The 17782-nt window shown below is 41.4% G+C and overlaps 1 protein-coding gene across 1 annotated transcript in view; it reads left to right on the top strand.

The window, feature by feature from the left end:
* Positions 1-17782, top strand: part of mi (cyclin E-interacting protein minus) — a 348571-nt gene that overhangs the window by 296974 nt on the left and 33815 nt on the right. Inside the window, exon 14 of the mRNA XM_071675810.1 lies at positions 14109-14258. Coding sequence (XP_071531911.1) covers positions 14109-14258 — 150 coding nt within the window. The remainder of the gene's footprint in view (positions 1-14108; positions 14259-17782) is intronic.

Genomic DNA, 17782 nt, shown 5'->3' with positions numbered 1-17782 from the left:
GAAAGGTGGGAGGTGGGCAGATTCGAAAGGGTTTTGAATAAGTAAGATTGTTAGTGAAAGAGAAGAGAGACGTTTTTGCAGTGAAGCAGTGGAGATGACTGGGAGATGTATAAAAGAAAGCAGCAGGAGGCCAAGAGAAAGGTACAAGAGGTGAAAAAGAGGGCAAATGAGAGTTGGGTGAGAGTATATTTAAATTTCAGAGAGAATAAAAAGTTATTTTGGAAGGAGGTAAATAAAGTGCATAAGACAAGAGAACAAATAGGAACATTGGTGAAGGGGACAAATGGGGAGGTAATAACAAGTAGTGAGAAGGAGATGGAGTGAGTATGTATGGATCATGATGAAGTGCTTGAGGATTGGCAGAATGCATGCATAATGCCATTGTACAAAGGCAAAGGGAATAAAGGTGAGTGTTCAAATTACTGAGGCATAAGTTTGTTGAGTATTCCTTAGAAATTATATGGGAGGATATTGATTGAGAGGGTAAAGGCATGCACTGAGCATCACAGTGGAGAAGAGCAGTGTGGTTTCAGAAGTGGTAGAGGCTGTGTGGATCAGATGTTTGCTTTGAAGAATGTATGTGAGAGATACTTAGAAAAACACATGGTTTTGTATGTAGCATTTATGGATCTGGAGAACGCATATGATAGGTTGATAGAGATGCTTTGTGGAAGGTTTTAAGAGTATATGGTGTGGAAGGTAAGATGCTAGAAGTAGTGAAAAGTATTTACCAAGGATGTAAGGCATGTTTACAAGTAGGAAGAAAGGAAAGTGATTGGTTCGCAGTGAATGTCGGTTTGCGGCAGGGTTGCGTGATGTCTCCATGGTTGTTTGATTAGTTTATGGATGGGATAGTTCGGGAGATGAATGCAAGAGTTTTTGAGAGAAGGGCAAGTATACCGCCTGTTGTGGATGAGAGGACATGGAAAGTGAGTCACTTGTTGTTCGTTGATGATACAGCGCTGGTGGCTGATTCGGGTGAGAAACTGCAGAAGTTAGTGACTGAGTTTGGTAAATTGTGTGAAAGAAGAAAGTTGAGAGTAAATATAGATAAAAGGAAGGTTATTAGGTTCAGTAGGGTCGAGGGACAAGTTTATTGGGAGGTAAGTTTGAATGGAGAAAAACTGGAGGAAGTGAAGTGTTTTAGATATCTGGGGGTGGATTTAGCATCAGATGGAACCATGGAAGTGGAAGTAAATCACAGGGTAGGGGAAGGAGCGAAGGTTCTGGGAGCGTTGAAGTGTTTGCAAGGTGAGAACATTATCTTGGAGAGCAAAAATGGGTATGTTTGAAGGAATAGTGGTTCCAACAATGTTATATGGTTAAGAGGCAGAGGCTATAGATAGGGTTGTGCGGAGGAGGGTGGATGTGTTGGAGATGATATGTTTTAGGACAATATGTGGTGTGAGGTGGATTGATCAAGTAAGTAATGTAAGGGTATGAGAGATGTGTGGTAATAAAAAGAGTGTGGTTGAGAGAGCAGAAGAGGGTGTGTTAAAATGGTTCGGACACAGAGAGAATGAGTGAGGAAAGATCGACAAAGAGGTTATATGTGTCAGAGGTGGATCCCGGTATACCACATTGTTCCACTTCACTTTATTCCTTGCACATCTTTCACCCCCTGTATGTTCAGGCCCTGATTGTTTAAAATCTTTTTCACTCCATCCTTCCACCTCCAATTTGGTCTCCTGCTTCTCCTTCTTTCATCAACCTCTTGACACATATATCTTCTTTGTCAGTCTTTCCTCACTCATTCACTTCATGTGTCCAAACTGTTTTAACACACCCTCTTCTGCTCTCTCAACCACACTTTTTATTCCCATACATCTCTCTTACCCTTTCATTACTTACTCGATCAAATCACCTCACACCACATATTATCCTCAAACATTTAATTTCCAACACATCCACCCTCCTCTGCACAACCCTATCTATAGCCCATGCCTCACAACTATATAACATTGTTGGAACCACTATTCCTTCAAACATACCCATTTTTGCTCTCTGAGATAACATTTTCTGCTTCCACACATTCTTTATTGCTCCCAGGACCTTTGCCCCCTTCCCCACCCCCTCTCCCACCCTATGACTCACTTATGCTTCCATAGTTCCATCTGCCGCTAAGTTCACTCCCAGATATCTAAAACACTTCACTTCCTCCAGTTTTTTTCCATTCAAATTTACCTCCCAATTAATTTGTCCATCAACCCTACTGAACCTAATAACCTTGCTCTTATTCACATTTACTCTCAGCTTTATTCATTCACACACTTTACCAAACTCAGTCACCAACTTTTGCAGTTTCTCACCCGAATCAGCCACCAGTACTGTATCATCCGCAAAGAGCAACTGATTCACTTCCCATGCCCTCTCATCCATATCAGACAGCATACTTGCCCCTCTCTCCAAAACTCTTGCATTCACTTCCCTAACCACCCCATCCATAAACAAATTAAACAACCATGGAGACATTACGTACCCTTGTCGCAAACTGACATTCACTGGGAACCAGTTACTTTCCTCTCATACTACATGTACACATGCCTTGCATTCTTAGTAAAACTTTTCACTGGTTCTAGTTACTTACCTCCCACACCACCTTCCACAAAGCATCTCTATGAACCTTATCATATGCCTTCTCCAGATCCATAAATACTACAGACAGATCCATCTGTTTTTCTAAGTAGTTCTCACTTACATTCTTCAAAGCAAACACTTGATCCATACATCTTCTACCACTTCTGAAACCACACTGCTCTTCCCCAATCTAATGCTCTGTACATGCCTTTACCCTCTCAGACAATACCCTCCCATATGATTTTAAGGAATACTCAACAAACTTATGCCTCTACAATTTGAACACTCACCTTTATCCCCTTTGCCTTTGTACAATGGCACTATGCATGCATACCTCCAATCCTCAGGCACCTCACCTTAATCCATACATCCATTGAATTTTCTTATCAACCAATCAACAACACAGTCACCTCCTTTTTTAACAAAATTCCACAGCAATACCATCCAAACCCGCTGCCTTGCCGGCTTTCATCTTCCACAAAGCTTTCATTACCTTGCCTCTGTTTACCAAATCATTCTCCCTGACCCCTCTCACTTTGCACCACCCTGACCAAAACACCCTATATCTGCCACACTATTATCAAACATTCAACAAACCTCCAAAATATTCATTCCATCTCCTTCTCACCTCATCACTACTTGTTATTACCATCCCATTTCCCCCCTTCATCAATGTTCTCATTTGCTCTCTTGTCTTACAAACGTTATTTACCTCCTTCCAAAACATCTTTTTATTCTCCCTAAAATTTAGTTATACTCTCTCAACCAGCTCTTATTTGCTATCTTTTTTACCTCTTGTACCTTTCTCTTAACCTCCTGCTGCTTTCTTTTATACATCTCCCAGTTATTTCCACTACTTCTCTGCAAAAATTGTCCAAATGCCTCTGTCTTCTCTTTCATTAACAGTCTTACTTCATCCCACCTCTCACCCTTTCTTATCAGCCCACTTCCCACCTTTCTCATGCCACATGCATCTTTTGTGCAAGCCAACACTGCTTCCATAAACACATCCCATTCCTTCCCCACTCCCCTTACATCATTTTCTCTCACCTTTTGCCATTCTACATTCAATCTCTCCTGGTACTTTCTCACGCAAGTCTCCTTTCCAAGCTCACTTATTCTCACCACTCTCTTCTCCCCAACATTCTCTCCTTTTTTCTGAAAGCCTCTTCAAATCTTCACCTTCTCCACAGGATAGTGATCAGACATCCCTCCAGCTGCCCCTCTCAGCACATGAACATCCAAAAGTCTCTCTTTTACATACCTCTCAATTAACACATAATTTACTAACCCCCTCTGACCACCTCTCCTAGTTACATACGTATACTTATATTTATCTTTCTTTTTAAACCAGGTATTCCCAATCACTGTCCTTTTTCAGCACACAAATCCACAAGTTTTCACATTTTCCATTTACAACACTGAACACCCCATGTACACCAATTATACCCTGAATTGCCATATTACTCACCTTCACATTGAATTCACCCATTACTATAACCCGGTCTCATGCATCAAAGCTGCTAATACACTCACTCAGCTGCTCCCAAAACACTTGCATAATGATCTTTCTTCTCATGACCAGGTGCATAGAATCCAATAATCACCCATCTCTCCATCCACTTTCAGTTTTCCCCACATCAATCTAGAATGTACTTTCTTACACTCTGTCACACACTCCAGCAACTCATGCTTCAGGAGTGGTGCTACTCCTTCCTTTGCTCTTGTCCTCTCACCAACCCTGACTTTACAAGACATTCCCAACCATTCTTCCCCTTTACCCTTGAGCTTCTTTTCACTCAGAGCCAAAACATCCAGGTTCCATTCCTCAAACATACTACCTATCTCTCCTTTTCTCTCATCTTGGTGACATCTACACACACTCAGACACCCCATTTTAAGCATTCAAGGAGGATGAGCACTACCCACCTGAATACTTCTGTTTCCACTTTTAGAAATTTGAATACATAGTCACCATTTCCCACATTAGCAAGGTAGCTTTAAGAACAGAGGACTGAGCCTTAGAGGGAATATCCTCATCTGACCACCCCCCCTCTCTGTTCCTTCTTTTGGAAAAATTAGAATGGGAGGGGAGAATTTCCAGCCCCCTCATCCCTCCCTGTTAGTCGCCTTCTACGACATGCAGGGAATACATGGGAAGTATTCTTTCTCCAAACTCAGTCGCCAACTTCTGCAGTTTCTCACCCGAATCAACCACCAGCAGTGTATCATTAGCAAACAACAACTGACTCACTTCCTAAGCCCTCTCATCCACAACAGATTGCATACTTGCCCCTCTCTCCAAAACTCTTGTATTCACACCCCTAACAACCCCATCGATAAACAAATTAAACAACCATGGAGACATCACGCACCCCTGCCGCAAACCGACATTCACTGGGAACCACTCACTTTCCTCTCTTCCTACTCGTCACATGCCTTACATCCTCGATAAAAACTTTTCACTGCTTCTAGCAACTTGCCTCCCACACCATATACTCTTATTACCTTCTATCATATGCCTTCTCCAGATTTATGAATGCTACATACAAATCCATCTGCTTTTCTAAGTATTTCTCACATACATTCTTCAAAGCAAACACCTGATCCACACATCCTCTTCCACTTCTGAAACCACACTGCTCTTCCCCAATCTGATGCTCTGTTCATGCTTTCACCCTCTCAATCAATACCCTTCCATATGATTTCCCAGGAATACTCAACAAACTTATATCTCTTTAATTTGAACATTCACCTTTATCCCCTTTGCCTTTGTACAATGGCACTACGCATGCATTCCGCCAATCCTCAGGCACCTCACCATAAGTCATACAGAATTTAAATATCCTTGCTAACCAGTCAACAACACAGTCACCCCCTTTTTTAATAAATTCCACTGCACTACCATCCAAACCCGCCGCCTTGCCGGCTTTCATCTTCTGCAAAGCTTTCATTACCTCTTCTCTGTTTGCCAAATCATTCTCCCTGACCCTTTCACTTCGCACACCACCTTGACCAAAACACCCTATATCTGCCACTCCATCATCACACACATTCAACAAACCTTCAAAATACTCTCTCCATCTCCCTCTCACTTCACTACTACTTGTTATTACCTCCCCATTTGCCCCATTCACCGATGTTCCCATTCATTCTCTTGTCTTATGCACTATATTTACCTCCTCCCAAAACATCCTTTTATTTTCCCTTAAATTTAATGGTACTCTCTCACCCCAACTCTCAATTGCCCTCTTTTTCACCTCTTGCACCTTTCTCTTGACCCCTTTCCTCTTTCTTTTATACATCTTCCAGTCATTTGCACTATTTCTCTACAAAAATCATCCAAATGCCTTTCACTGATAATCTTACTTCATCTCACCATTCACTTCCCTCTCTGATCTGCACACCTCCCACCTTTCTTATGCCACTTGCACCTTTTGTGCAAGCCATCACTGCTTCCCTAACTACATCCCATTCCTACCCCACTCCCCTTATATTATTTGCTTTCACCTTTTTCCATTCTGCACTCAATCTCTCCTGGTGCTTCCTCACACAAGTCTCCTTTCTAAGCTCACTTACTCTCACCACTCTCTTCACCCCAACATTCTCTCCTCTTTTCTGAAAACCTTTACATATCTTCACCTTCACCTTCACAAGATAGTGGTCAGATATCCCCCAGTTGCTCCTTTCAGCATATTAACATCCAAAAGTCTCTCTTTCGTGTGCTTATCAATTAACATGTAATCCAGTAATGCTCTCTCGTCATTTCTCCTACTTATATATGTATACTTATGTATATCTCCCTTTTTAAACCAGGTATTCCCAATCATGAGTCCTTTTTCAGTGCACAACTCTACAAGCTCTTCACCATTTCCATTTACAACACTGAACACCCCATGTACACCAATTATTCCATCAACTGCCATATTACTCACCTTTGCATTCAAATCACCCATCACTATAACCCGGTTTCATGCATCAAAACTAACACACCTACTCAGCTGCTCCTAAAACACTTGCCTCTCATGATCTTTCTTTTCATGTCCAGGTGTATAGGCACCAATAATCACCCATATCAATCTAGAGTTTACTTTCTTACACTCTATCACTTACTCCCACAACTCCTGCTTCAGGAGTAGTGCTACTCCTTCCTTTGCTCTTGTCCTCTCACCAACCCCTGACTGTACTCCCCAAACATTCCCAAACCACTCTTCCCCTTTACCCTTCAGTTTCGTTTCACTCTGAGCCAAAACATCCAGGCTCCTTTCCTCAAACATACTACCTGTCTCTCCTTTTTTCTCTTCTTGGTTACATCCACTCACATTTAGACACCTCAATTGGAGCCTTCGAGGAGGATGAGCACTCCCTGCGTGACTCCTTCTTCTGTTTCCCCTTTTAGAAAGCTAAGATACAAGGAAGGGAGGGTTTCTAGCCTCCCACTCCCATCCCCTTTAGTTGCCTTCTACAACACGTGAGGAATGCATGGGAAGTATTCTTTCTCCCCATCCCCAGGGATATATATATATATATATATATATATATATATATATATATATATATATATATATATATATATATATATATATTTTACTTATTTATTTATATATGTATATGTATAGGAGAGAGAGAGAGAGAGAGAGAGAGAGAGAGAGAGAGAGAGAGAGAGAGAGAGAGAGAGAGAGAGAGAGAGAGAACATTAATGAGATGGCCTTTATTAGTGCCTCAGTTGCCGATGCCATCTCAGCTTTCAAAAATATTATATACATGGGTGTATAGGAAAGGTATTATGCAGGCACTGTTGGATTACATACTTAGTGGCAGGCAAGCAAAAGAAAGGCTCTTGGATGTGAATGTGCTGAGAGGGGCAGCTGATGGGATGTATGATCATTACCTGGAGGAGGTGAAGGTGGAGAGTCATTGAGGTTTTCGGAAAAGAGGAAGTCTTGTGGGTATGGAGAGGATGGTGAAAGTAAGTGAGCGTAGAAAACAGATTTGTTTGAAGAAAGACCAAGTCTTAGATTGGGTGTAGAATGTTAGAAGTTGAGAGTAGATGAAGCTTGGGGAGTGGATAAGGAATGGGAAGTATGTAGGGAAGTAGTGCTGGTATGTAGAAGAGAAGATTGTGGCTTGTGGAAGATGGTAGATGGGCAGGCGAGAAACGGTAGTGAGTGGTGGGATGATGAAGTATAATTGTTAGTGAAAGAGAAAAGAGAGGATTATGGGTGGTACTTACAAGGAAGGAATGCGGATGATTGGGAGATGTACAAGTTAAAGCAACAGAAGCTCAAGAAAGGTACAGAGGCAGAAAAAGAAGGCAAATGACTGTTGGGGTGAGCAAGTATTTGCAGACTTAAAGGAGAATAAGATGTTTTAGAAGGAAGTTAATAGTATGAGACAATCAAAATAATGAATGGGAACATCAGAGAAGGGAGCAAATAGTGAAGTTTAATCTGCAGTGATCATATGAAGTGGTGATGGAGTGACTATTTTCAGGGATTGTTGAATGTTCTTAATGAAAGGGTGTCATATGTAGGGTGTTTAGGTTGGGGAGGTTTGCAGGGTAAGATGTTTCTAGCAAATAGTTTGGTGTAGATAGAAGAGGTGGTGAAAGCTGTGTGTAAATGTGGCTAGTCTGTGGAGTGGATAGTATTGCAGTTGGATTTTTCTTACAATAGGGGGTGAGTGTGTCGTTGATTGGTTAGGATTTACAGTGTATGTATGAATCATTTTGAAGTAACTGAAGATTGGCAGAATCCATGTATACTGCCAATGTTTTAAAGGCAAGGGGGACAAAGGTGAATATTGGTTTGTTGAGTTTATCTGGTAACTGTACATACAAGTAGTGATTAAGAGGGTGGTGTATGCACAGATCAATAGATTGGGGAGGAACAATGTGGTTTTAGGAGTAGTAGAGTATGTGTGGATAAGGTGTGTCCTTTGAAGAATATGTTTGAGAAATATTTAGAGAAACAGAAGGATTTATATATGGCCTTTATAGATCTAGAGACAGTGCATGATGGGGTTTATAGAGATTCTGTTTGGAGGGTGTTATGAATATATACTATGGGAGGAAAGCTATTAGAAGCAGTGAGGAGTTTTAATTAAAAGCGTAAGCCATTTGTGTGATTGGATAGAGAAGAGGTTGACTGATTCCAGATGAAGATTGTTCTGTAGCAGGGGTGTATGATGTCATGATGACTTTGATTAGTTCATGGTTGGGGTGGTGAGGGAGGTGAATGAGAATTTTTTTGGGAGAGGGTTAGGTCTGCAGTCTGTTAGGGGTGATAGGGTTTGGGAGATGATGACAGCACTGGTGGTAGATTTGAGTGAGAAACTAGAGAAATTGGTTTTTGAGTATGGGAAAGTATGTGAAAGGAGAAAGTTGAGAGTGAATGTGAATAAAAGATGATTAGGTATATCAGTGCAGAGACAGGATAGTTGAAGTGTGAGTCTCAGTGGAGAAAATTTGGAGGAAATGGACTTTTAGATACCTGGAAGTGGATGTGACAGTGAATGGAACCATGGAAGCAGAGGCGAATCTTAGGGTAGGTGAAGGGATGAAGGTTTTGGGAGCATTGCGCTTTGAGGAATGTGTGGGAAGAGAGGTTGTTATCTGGGTGGGTGAAAATGTGGATGTTTGAAGGTATAACAGTTTCAGTGATGCTGTGTAGGTGTGAGGCATGGGCTGTAAATGAAAATGAGTGAAGGAGAGTGTATGTCGGAAATAAAATGTTTAAGGACAATATGTGGTGTGTGGAGGGTTGATCAGGAATCAGTATGGCAAGAGATAGGTGTAATGATAAGAAGAGTATAGTTGAGAGTTCTGGAGAGGGTGTGCTGAGATGGTTTGGACATAGGGACTGAATGAGTGAGCAGAGTTTGGCATAGAAGATATATGTGGTTGAAGTGGATGGGATCAGAAGAAGGGGAGACCAAATTGGAGACAGAAGGATGGAATGAAAAAGATTGGGAGTGCTTAGGGCCTGAACTGGAGGAGAGTGAAAGGAATGGATGGGATAGAGTCAACTGGAGTAATGGGATATACAAGGGGCAATGTTCTGTCAGTAGAGTTAATAAGGGCATATGAAGTAGCTGAGGGAAACTACAGTTTTGGATAGGGAGCTGTTGTTTTGGTGCATTACACATGACAGCTAGAGAATGAATGTGAGCAAAAGTGGCTTTTTCTTCATCTGTTACTCGTGTTACCTCCCTATCCTAGCCATATGATTCCATATTAAATGTTACCATAACTGGTCATTCGTTTATGTCTTTATTATCACCAGTTTCTCCCCTTCTTTATCACAGAGATTATGTCTGGTAATTCTGTTAATTCCAGAAACCTTATTAATGAGCATTTCTTCTTTCTTTCCCCTTTTCTGTTTATTTGATGTGTATTCTTCATCTCGTCCAAAAATAATCAAAGTTTTACACCTGTCGAGCTCCTGGTAACTAATTTTTTCAATTTCAGTCCCACCCACCTTGCAGGTAAGTCCATCAGTTTTGTTTCATCAACCTCTGTGCCCGTGGCTTTCTCTTTAATCTCCTTTTTTGCCATGAAGCACTAATCTTGTGTGCTCCCCACTTTTCTGAAATTCTCATGTACCCGGCCTTTTAAAAAATTTGCTGATTGTTTCGTGCCTAACAGTGGACATCATTGTAACAACCGCTTAACTCAGTGCCCTGGGCATCTCAGTTTCAGTGTTAGGTTCCTGTCTTACTGCATCAGTCAACATTCTCCGAGTATGTTGCCCAACCTCAGAAATTGCACCTACCTCCCTGCCCACTATTTTCAAAAAGAATATCTTTATTCAGTGTTATGAGCATTTCCTTTTGATCACCAGCCTCTAGGACATCTAGAATATTCCCTTTTGACCTCTCCTGCTCTTTTGTTGTTCTACCATCCTTCCCCTGGTTACATGCTTTTTGAACCTCCTCAACTGATGCCAATCTGTGTTCATGAACATATACTGTAATTTTTAAGTCTCTGAGTTCTTTCATTTCATGACATGACTCATGATATTTATATGGAATTTTAAGTTATTCCATCTCTGATTGCATTAATCTCTGATCGTGTTGCTTTTCTTATTGCAACGAAAAACTCCAAACCTTTGTTCTTTGGTGTTATATGTTTTATCCCTTAATCTAGCTTCCTTTTTGAGGGTCTTGTCACAGTTGCCTGGTCTAACTCCATTTCTGGTCAGTATCAGTTTGAAAAGAAGAGTAAGATTAAAAACTTGATTGCCTTTAGTAGTCTGCCATCTGGACTAACTTTGCCAAATACCCTACTTACAGTAATTATCCTCTTAATTTCTTGGGTCAGGCAGTCTAAAGGTCTCAGACTCCTCCCCATGATAATAAGGATAAAAGTGACATAGTTAGTTAGCACACAAATAGGTTTTTTCTAGGGAATATTTATGAATAAAGTGTTGTCACTGTTACCATAAGGTTGTATATATTGGGCCATGTAAGAATTTACTCAAAGTGATGCTTTTTTTACACCATTTCTTGATACCTATGCTCACTGATCCCAGGTCAGTTACTCACAATATGTGTTGCTTGGATATCCTTTAAATGCTCTTTTTTTTTTTTTTTGTGCTGAGAGTGGAAACAGCTGGGCATTCATTTTTGAAAACTTCTGTCATCTCATTTCCACTGTTTTTGAAAACTTTAGAAATTGCAGTTAGATGTTATATCCAGCATTTATATCATCCTTCACACTCCACTTCCCCCAGCTTACTTGTACATTATAGGTCTGCTGGATTGATGACCCTCCAAAATTTTGAGTAAGCTTCACTAAGACCTTGGACCTTGTACATAAGCAGGCTCGAGCTGTCCCAGGATGTTGTGCCAGACCTTGGTATATATTAAGACATCTTATTAATTCATACTCTTTTCAGTACCATTACAAGCCAGTGACATTAACCTTAACCAAATAGCTGATAGGGGATGGATCAATTATGTCATTCCATTGACAGTTGCTGATTGGCCAAGGGTGGACCCATTGAATGATCAGTGGCAGCAGATACATTTAGATCATTTCTTAAGGGTGATGAAGACTGATGACTCCTCATCAAAACATGAGGGTAGGCTGAGTCCTAACCTGTATATTCCCACGGAATATTTCATGCTTGCCAGACACTGTCTCAGAGAGAAGAGGTTTTCCAGTTTTCATAACCTATGTATTTTTAATGGGAACTTCAGTGAAGGGCGCAAATGGGGAGGTGATAACAAGTAGTGGTGATGTGAGAAGGAGATGGAGTGAGTATTTTGAAGGTTTGTTGAATGTGTTTGATGATAGAGTGGCAGATATAGGGTGTTTTGGTCGAGATGGTGTGCAAAGTGAGAGGGTTAGGGAAAATGATTTGGTAAACAGAGAAGAGGTAGTAAAAGCTTTGCGGAAGATGAAAGCCGGCAAGGCAGCAGGTTTGGATGGTATTGCAGTGGAATTTATTAAAAAAGGGGGTGACTGTATTGTTGACTGGTTGGTAAGGTTTTTTAATGTATGTATGACTCATGGTGAGGTGCCTGAGGACTGGCGGAATGCGTGCATAGTGCCATTGTACAAAGGCAAAGGGGATAGGAGTGAGTGCTCAAATTACAGAGGTATAAGTTTGTTGAGTATTCCTGGTAAATTATATGGGAGGGTATTGATTGAGAGGGTGAAGGCATGTACAGAGCATCAGATTGGGGAAGAGCAGTGTGGTTTCAGAAGTGGTAGAGGATGTGTGGATCAGGTGTTTGCTTTGAAGAATGTATGTGAGAAATACTTAGAAAAGCAAATGGATTTGTATGTAGCATTTATGGATCTGGAGAAGGCATATGATAGAGTTGATAGAGATGCTCTGTGGAAGGTATTAAGAATATATGGTGTGGGAGGCAAGTTGTTAGAAGCAGTGAAAAGTTTTTATCGAGGATGTAAGGCATGTGTACGTGTAGGAAGAGAGGAAAGTGATTGGTTCTCAGTGAATGTAGGTTTGCGGCAGGGGTGTGTGATGTCTCCATGGTTGTTTAATTTGTTTATGGATGGGGTTGTTAGGGAGGTGAATGCAAGAGTTTTGGAAAGAGGGGCAAGTATGAAGTCTGTTGGGGATGAGAGAGCTTGGGAAGTGAGTCAGTTGTTGTTCGCTGATGATACAGCGCTGGTGGCTGATTCATGTGAGAAACTGCAGAAGCTGGTGACTGAGTTTGGTAAAGTGTGTGGAAGAAGAAAGTTAAGAGTAAATGTGAATAAGAGCAAGGTTATTAGGTACAGTAGGGTTGAGGGTCAAGTCAATTGGGAGATGAGTTTGAATGGAGAAAAACTGGAGGAAGTGAAATGTTTTAGATATCTGGGAGTGGATCTGGCAGCGGATGGAACCATGGAAGCGGAATTGGATCATAGGGTGGGGGAGGGGCGAAGATTCTGGGAGCCTTGAAGAATGTGTGGAAGTCAAGAACATTATCTCGGAAAGCAAAAATGGGTATGTTTGAAGGAATAGTAGTTCCAACAATGTTGTATGGTTGCGAGGCGTGGGCTATGGATAGAGTTGTGCGCAGGAGGATGGATGTGCTGGAAATGAGATGTTTGAAGACAATGTGTGGTGTGAGGTGGTTTGATCGAGTAAGTAACGTAAGGGTAAGAGAGATGTGTGGAAATAAAAAGAGCGTGGTTGAGAGAGCAGAAGAGGGTGTTTTGAAATGGTTTGGGCACATGGAGAGAATGAGTGAGGAAAGAATGACCAAGAGGATATATGTGTCGGAGGTGGAGGGAACGAGGAGAAGAGGGATACCAAATTGGAGGTGGAAAGATGGAGTGAAAAAGATTTTGTGTGATCGGGGCCTGAACATGCAAGAGGGTGAAAGGAGGGCAAGGAATAGAGTGAATTGGATCGATGTGGTATACCGGGGTTGACGTGCTGTCAGTGGATTGAATCAAGGCATGTGAAGCGTCTGGGGTAAACCATGGAAAGCTGTGTAGGTATGTATATTTGCGTGTGTGGACGTATGCATATACATGTGTATGGGGGGGTTGGGCCATTTCTTTCGTCTGTTTCCTTGCGCTACCTCGCAAACGCGGGAGACAGCGACAAAAAAAAAAAAAAAAAAAAAAATAATTATTGTTGTTATCAGTATTACTAACCCTCATATCATTTTGTAGGATATATAGTCAAAGCATGGGGTGCCTGCTGAGAAAGCAGTTTTACTCTGTGTCATTTCAGGAACTTTGCTTCAATTCTTGATATTGTAGTTATCAGAGATTTGATTTTCCCCAAACTATTGCTTTTTATATTGCTCTTTTTTACCCTAAATTCATGTCAGTTTAAGGTGCTCAGATCATCTCCTCTTTACCTAGTAACACTGCAGTCAACTTTAAGTGTCCTCTAATCATAGTTTTAATAGAGTATTGTTGGGCACAGCCATTTGGTGCTAACTTCCTCATTCATGCTGCACTCTTAAACATATGAGTTTTATTGGCATTTCTATGTTAAGTTAATGGTTTGTTTTAAATTGATGATGCAGAAACTGTATAATTATGTTATCAATTTTTCCAGTTACAATGTTGATGAACGATATGAGAAGTTTGTTGAACAGTGCAACCAAGTAAAAAATCGTTACATCAGGAAAGAGAGTGCATCTACCTGTACAGTGTTTCAGGACAGGGAGACGGCATATGTCACAGTTTCCACACATAAACCAGTCAGGTAACAAAAAATGAAAGTATTAATCATTTCTATCCTCCTTGTATTGCAATTTCTAAGATTTAGAACAGGAACTGAGTGAAGAGTGCTCATCCTCTTTAAAAGCTTTTGCTGAATGTGCATAGATGAAACCAGGATGAGAAAAAAGGAGAGATAGGATGAGTAGTGGCTTTTCTGCTGATGGAGTTATGGGAATGTGTTAAAAACATTAAGGTAGTGACACTGAGACTGATGTGTGTAAAAATGAAAGTGAATTATAAGATGCAGGTGAAAGTGCTGATGCACCTGGTCTTGAGATGAGTGGGGGAAGAGAGGCAAGCATTTTGGGAGGAGCTGAGTGGTTTCTTGTATTAGTGATGGGTGATTTCAATGCAAGAGCTGGTGATGTGGCAGTTAAAGGTATAACTGGGGGCTTGGGATACCTAGTGTTGTAAATGAAAATGGTGAACAGCTTGTGTGGATCACATGTCTCCCTTGAAGAATCTGTGTGAGAAAAACTTAGTGAAAGAGAAACATATGATAGTATTAATAGAGATGCTTTGTGGAAAAGATTCCAAATGTATGGTATGGAAGAAAAGTTATGCAAAGCAGTGAGGAGTGTTTATCAAGGTATGAAGGTGTGTGTGTGTGTGTGTGTGTGTGTGTGTGTGTGTGTGTGTGATTAGGAAGAGAATGTGATGAATAGCTTCAGGTGAAAGGGGGTCTCTAGCATGGGTGTTTGATGTTGCCAAGGCAATTTAATCTGTTTATTGGTTGGATAATGAGGGAGATAATTGCAAGTTTGTAAGAAAGATAGCCAAGTCTGTAGTATTTGGGATTGGAGGGGAGGGGGGTAGTTAATCACTGTTTGCTGATAATACAGCTCTGGTGTCAGATTCAAGTAAGAAACTGCAGAAGCTGGATTCTGAGTTTAGGAGAGGTTGTGAAAAGAGAAAGTTGATTGAAGTGTGAGTATGAGTTTAAATGGAGAGAACCTGGAGGAGGTGAAGTGTTGTAGATATGTGGGTTTAAAAAGGTACCATGGCCAATAACACAGCTCAGGTGGTAGAGCAGAAGCTGCTTTCTGAGTACAGGAGAGTGTGTGAAAGAGAAAGTTGATTGGAGTGCAACTCTGAATATGAATGGTGAGAACCTAGAGGAGGTGGAGTAATTAAGATGCCAGGGATTAGAAATGGCTGGTGATATAACTATGGGAGCTCAAGTAACCCTTAGGATGGGTGAGGAGGCTAAGGTCTTCAGCACATTGAGGAGTGTCTAGAAAGGGAGGTCACTGTCTGTGAGGGTAAAGATGGGTATGGTTGATGGTATAGTAGTTCCTGTGATGTATGTCTGCAAGTTGTGGGCCATAGGTGAAAAAGTATCGAAGAGGTTCGATGCATTGGAAATGATTTGTTTAAAGACAATATGTGGTGTGAGGAGGGTTGACCGTATAAGAAATGATAAGGTCTGAGAAAAGTGTGGAAGTAGGTTTTTTGGGTCGGGGAGATATGTGACATGAGAGAGCCATGGCAAGTGATACGATGAAAAGGGAAGAAGTGGCAAAAGCCTTATGTGAGATGAAATGTGGCAAGGTGACTGGAGTGGATGCTATTGCAGCTGAATTTCTGAAGGAAGGAGGTGACTGTGTTGTTGTTTGGTGAGTTAAGATATTCATTGTGTGTGTATGGGTCATAATGAAGTGCCTGAGGATTGGCAGAATGCCTGTATAGTGCAATATATTTCTTTTCTTCTTTCACACTATTCGCCATTTCCCGCATTAGCGAGGTTACATTAAGAACAGAGGACTGGGGCTTTGAGGAATATCCTCACCTGGCCCCCTTCTCTGTTCCTTCTTTTGGAAAATTAAAAAAAAAAAAAAAACGAGAGGGGAGGATTTCCAGCCCCCCTCTCCCTTCCCTTTTAGTCACCTTCTACAACACGCAGGGAATACATGGAAAGTTTTCTTTCTCCCCTATCCCCAGGGATATATTTTTTTCTTTTTTTTCTTTTGGCTTTGTCGCTGTCTCCTGCGTCTGCGAGGTAGCGCAAGGAAACAGACGAAAGAAATGGCCCAACCCACCCCTATACACAGGTATATACATACACGTCCACACACGCAAATATACATACCTACACAGCTTTCCATGGTTTACCCCAGACGCTTCACATGCCCTGATTCAATCCACTGACAGCACGTCAACCCCGGTATACCGCATCGCTCCAATTCACTCTATTCCTTGCCCTCCTTTCACCCTCCTGCATGTTCAGGCCCCGATCACACAAAATCCTTTTCACTCCATCTTTCCACCTCCAATTTGGTCTCCCACTTCTCCTCGTTCCCTCCACCTCCGACAGATATATCCTCTTGGTCAATCTTTCCTCATTCATTCTCTCCATGTGCCCAAACCATTTCAAAACACCCTCTTCTGCTCTCTCAACCACACTCTTTTTATTTCCACACATCTCTCTTACCCTTACGTTACTTACTCGATCAAACCACCTCACACCACACATTGTCCTCAAACATCTCATTTCCAGCACATCCATCCTCCTGCGCACAACTCTATCCATAGCCCACGCCTCGCAACCATACAACATTGTTGGAACTACTATTCCTTCAAACATACCCATTTTTGCTTTCCGAGATAATGTTCTCGACTTCCACACATTCTTCAAGGCCCCCAGAATTTTCGCCCCCTCCCCCACCCTATGATCCACTTCCGCTTCCATGGTTCCATCCGCTGCCAGATCCACTCCCAGATATCTAAAACACTTCACTTCCTCCAGTTTTTCTCCATTCAAACTCACCTCCCAATTGACTTGACCCTCAACCCTACTGTACCTAATAACCTTGCTCTTATTCACATTTACTCTTAACTTTCTTCTTCCACACACTTTACCAAACTCAGTCACCAGCTTCTGCAGTTTCTCACATGAATCAGCCACCAGCGCTGTATCATCAGCGAACAACAACTGACTCACTTCCCAAGCTCTCTCATCCCCAACAGACTTCATACTTGCCCCTCTTTCCAAAACTCTTGCATTTACCTCCCTAACAACCCCATCCATAAACAAATTAAACAACCATGGAGACATCACACACCCCTGCCGCAAACCTACATTCACTGAGAACCAATCACTTTTCTCTCTTCCTACACGTACACATGCCTTACATCCTCGATAAAAACTTTTCACTGCTTCTAACAACTTTCCTCCCACACCATATATTCTTAATACCTTCCACAGAGCATCTCTATCAACTCTATCATATGCCTTCTCCAGATCCATAAATGCTACATACAAATCCATTTGCTTTTCTAAGTATTTCTCACATACATTCTTCAAAGCAAACACCTGATCCACACATCCTCTACCACTTCTGAAACCACACTGCTCTTCCCCAATCTGATGCTCTGTACATGCCTTCACCCTCTCAATCAATACCCTCCCATATAATTTACCAGGAATACTCAACAAACTTATACCTCTGTAATATATATATATATATATATATATATATATATATATATATATTTATATATTTTTTT

Source organism: Panulirus ornatus, chromosome 21 (assembly GCF_036320965.1).
Source record: "Panulirus ornatus isolate Po-2019 chromosome 21, ASM3632096v1, whole genome shotgun sequence".
Taxonomy (NCBI): Eukaryota; Metazoa; Arthropoda; class Malacostraca; order Decapoda; family Palinuridae; genus Panulirus; species Panulirus ornatus.
The sequence above is the reverse complement of the archived record's forward strand: the minus strand, read 5'-3'. Positions and strand labels throughout refer to the sequence as shown.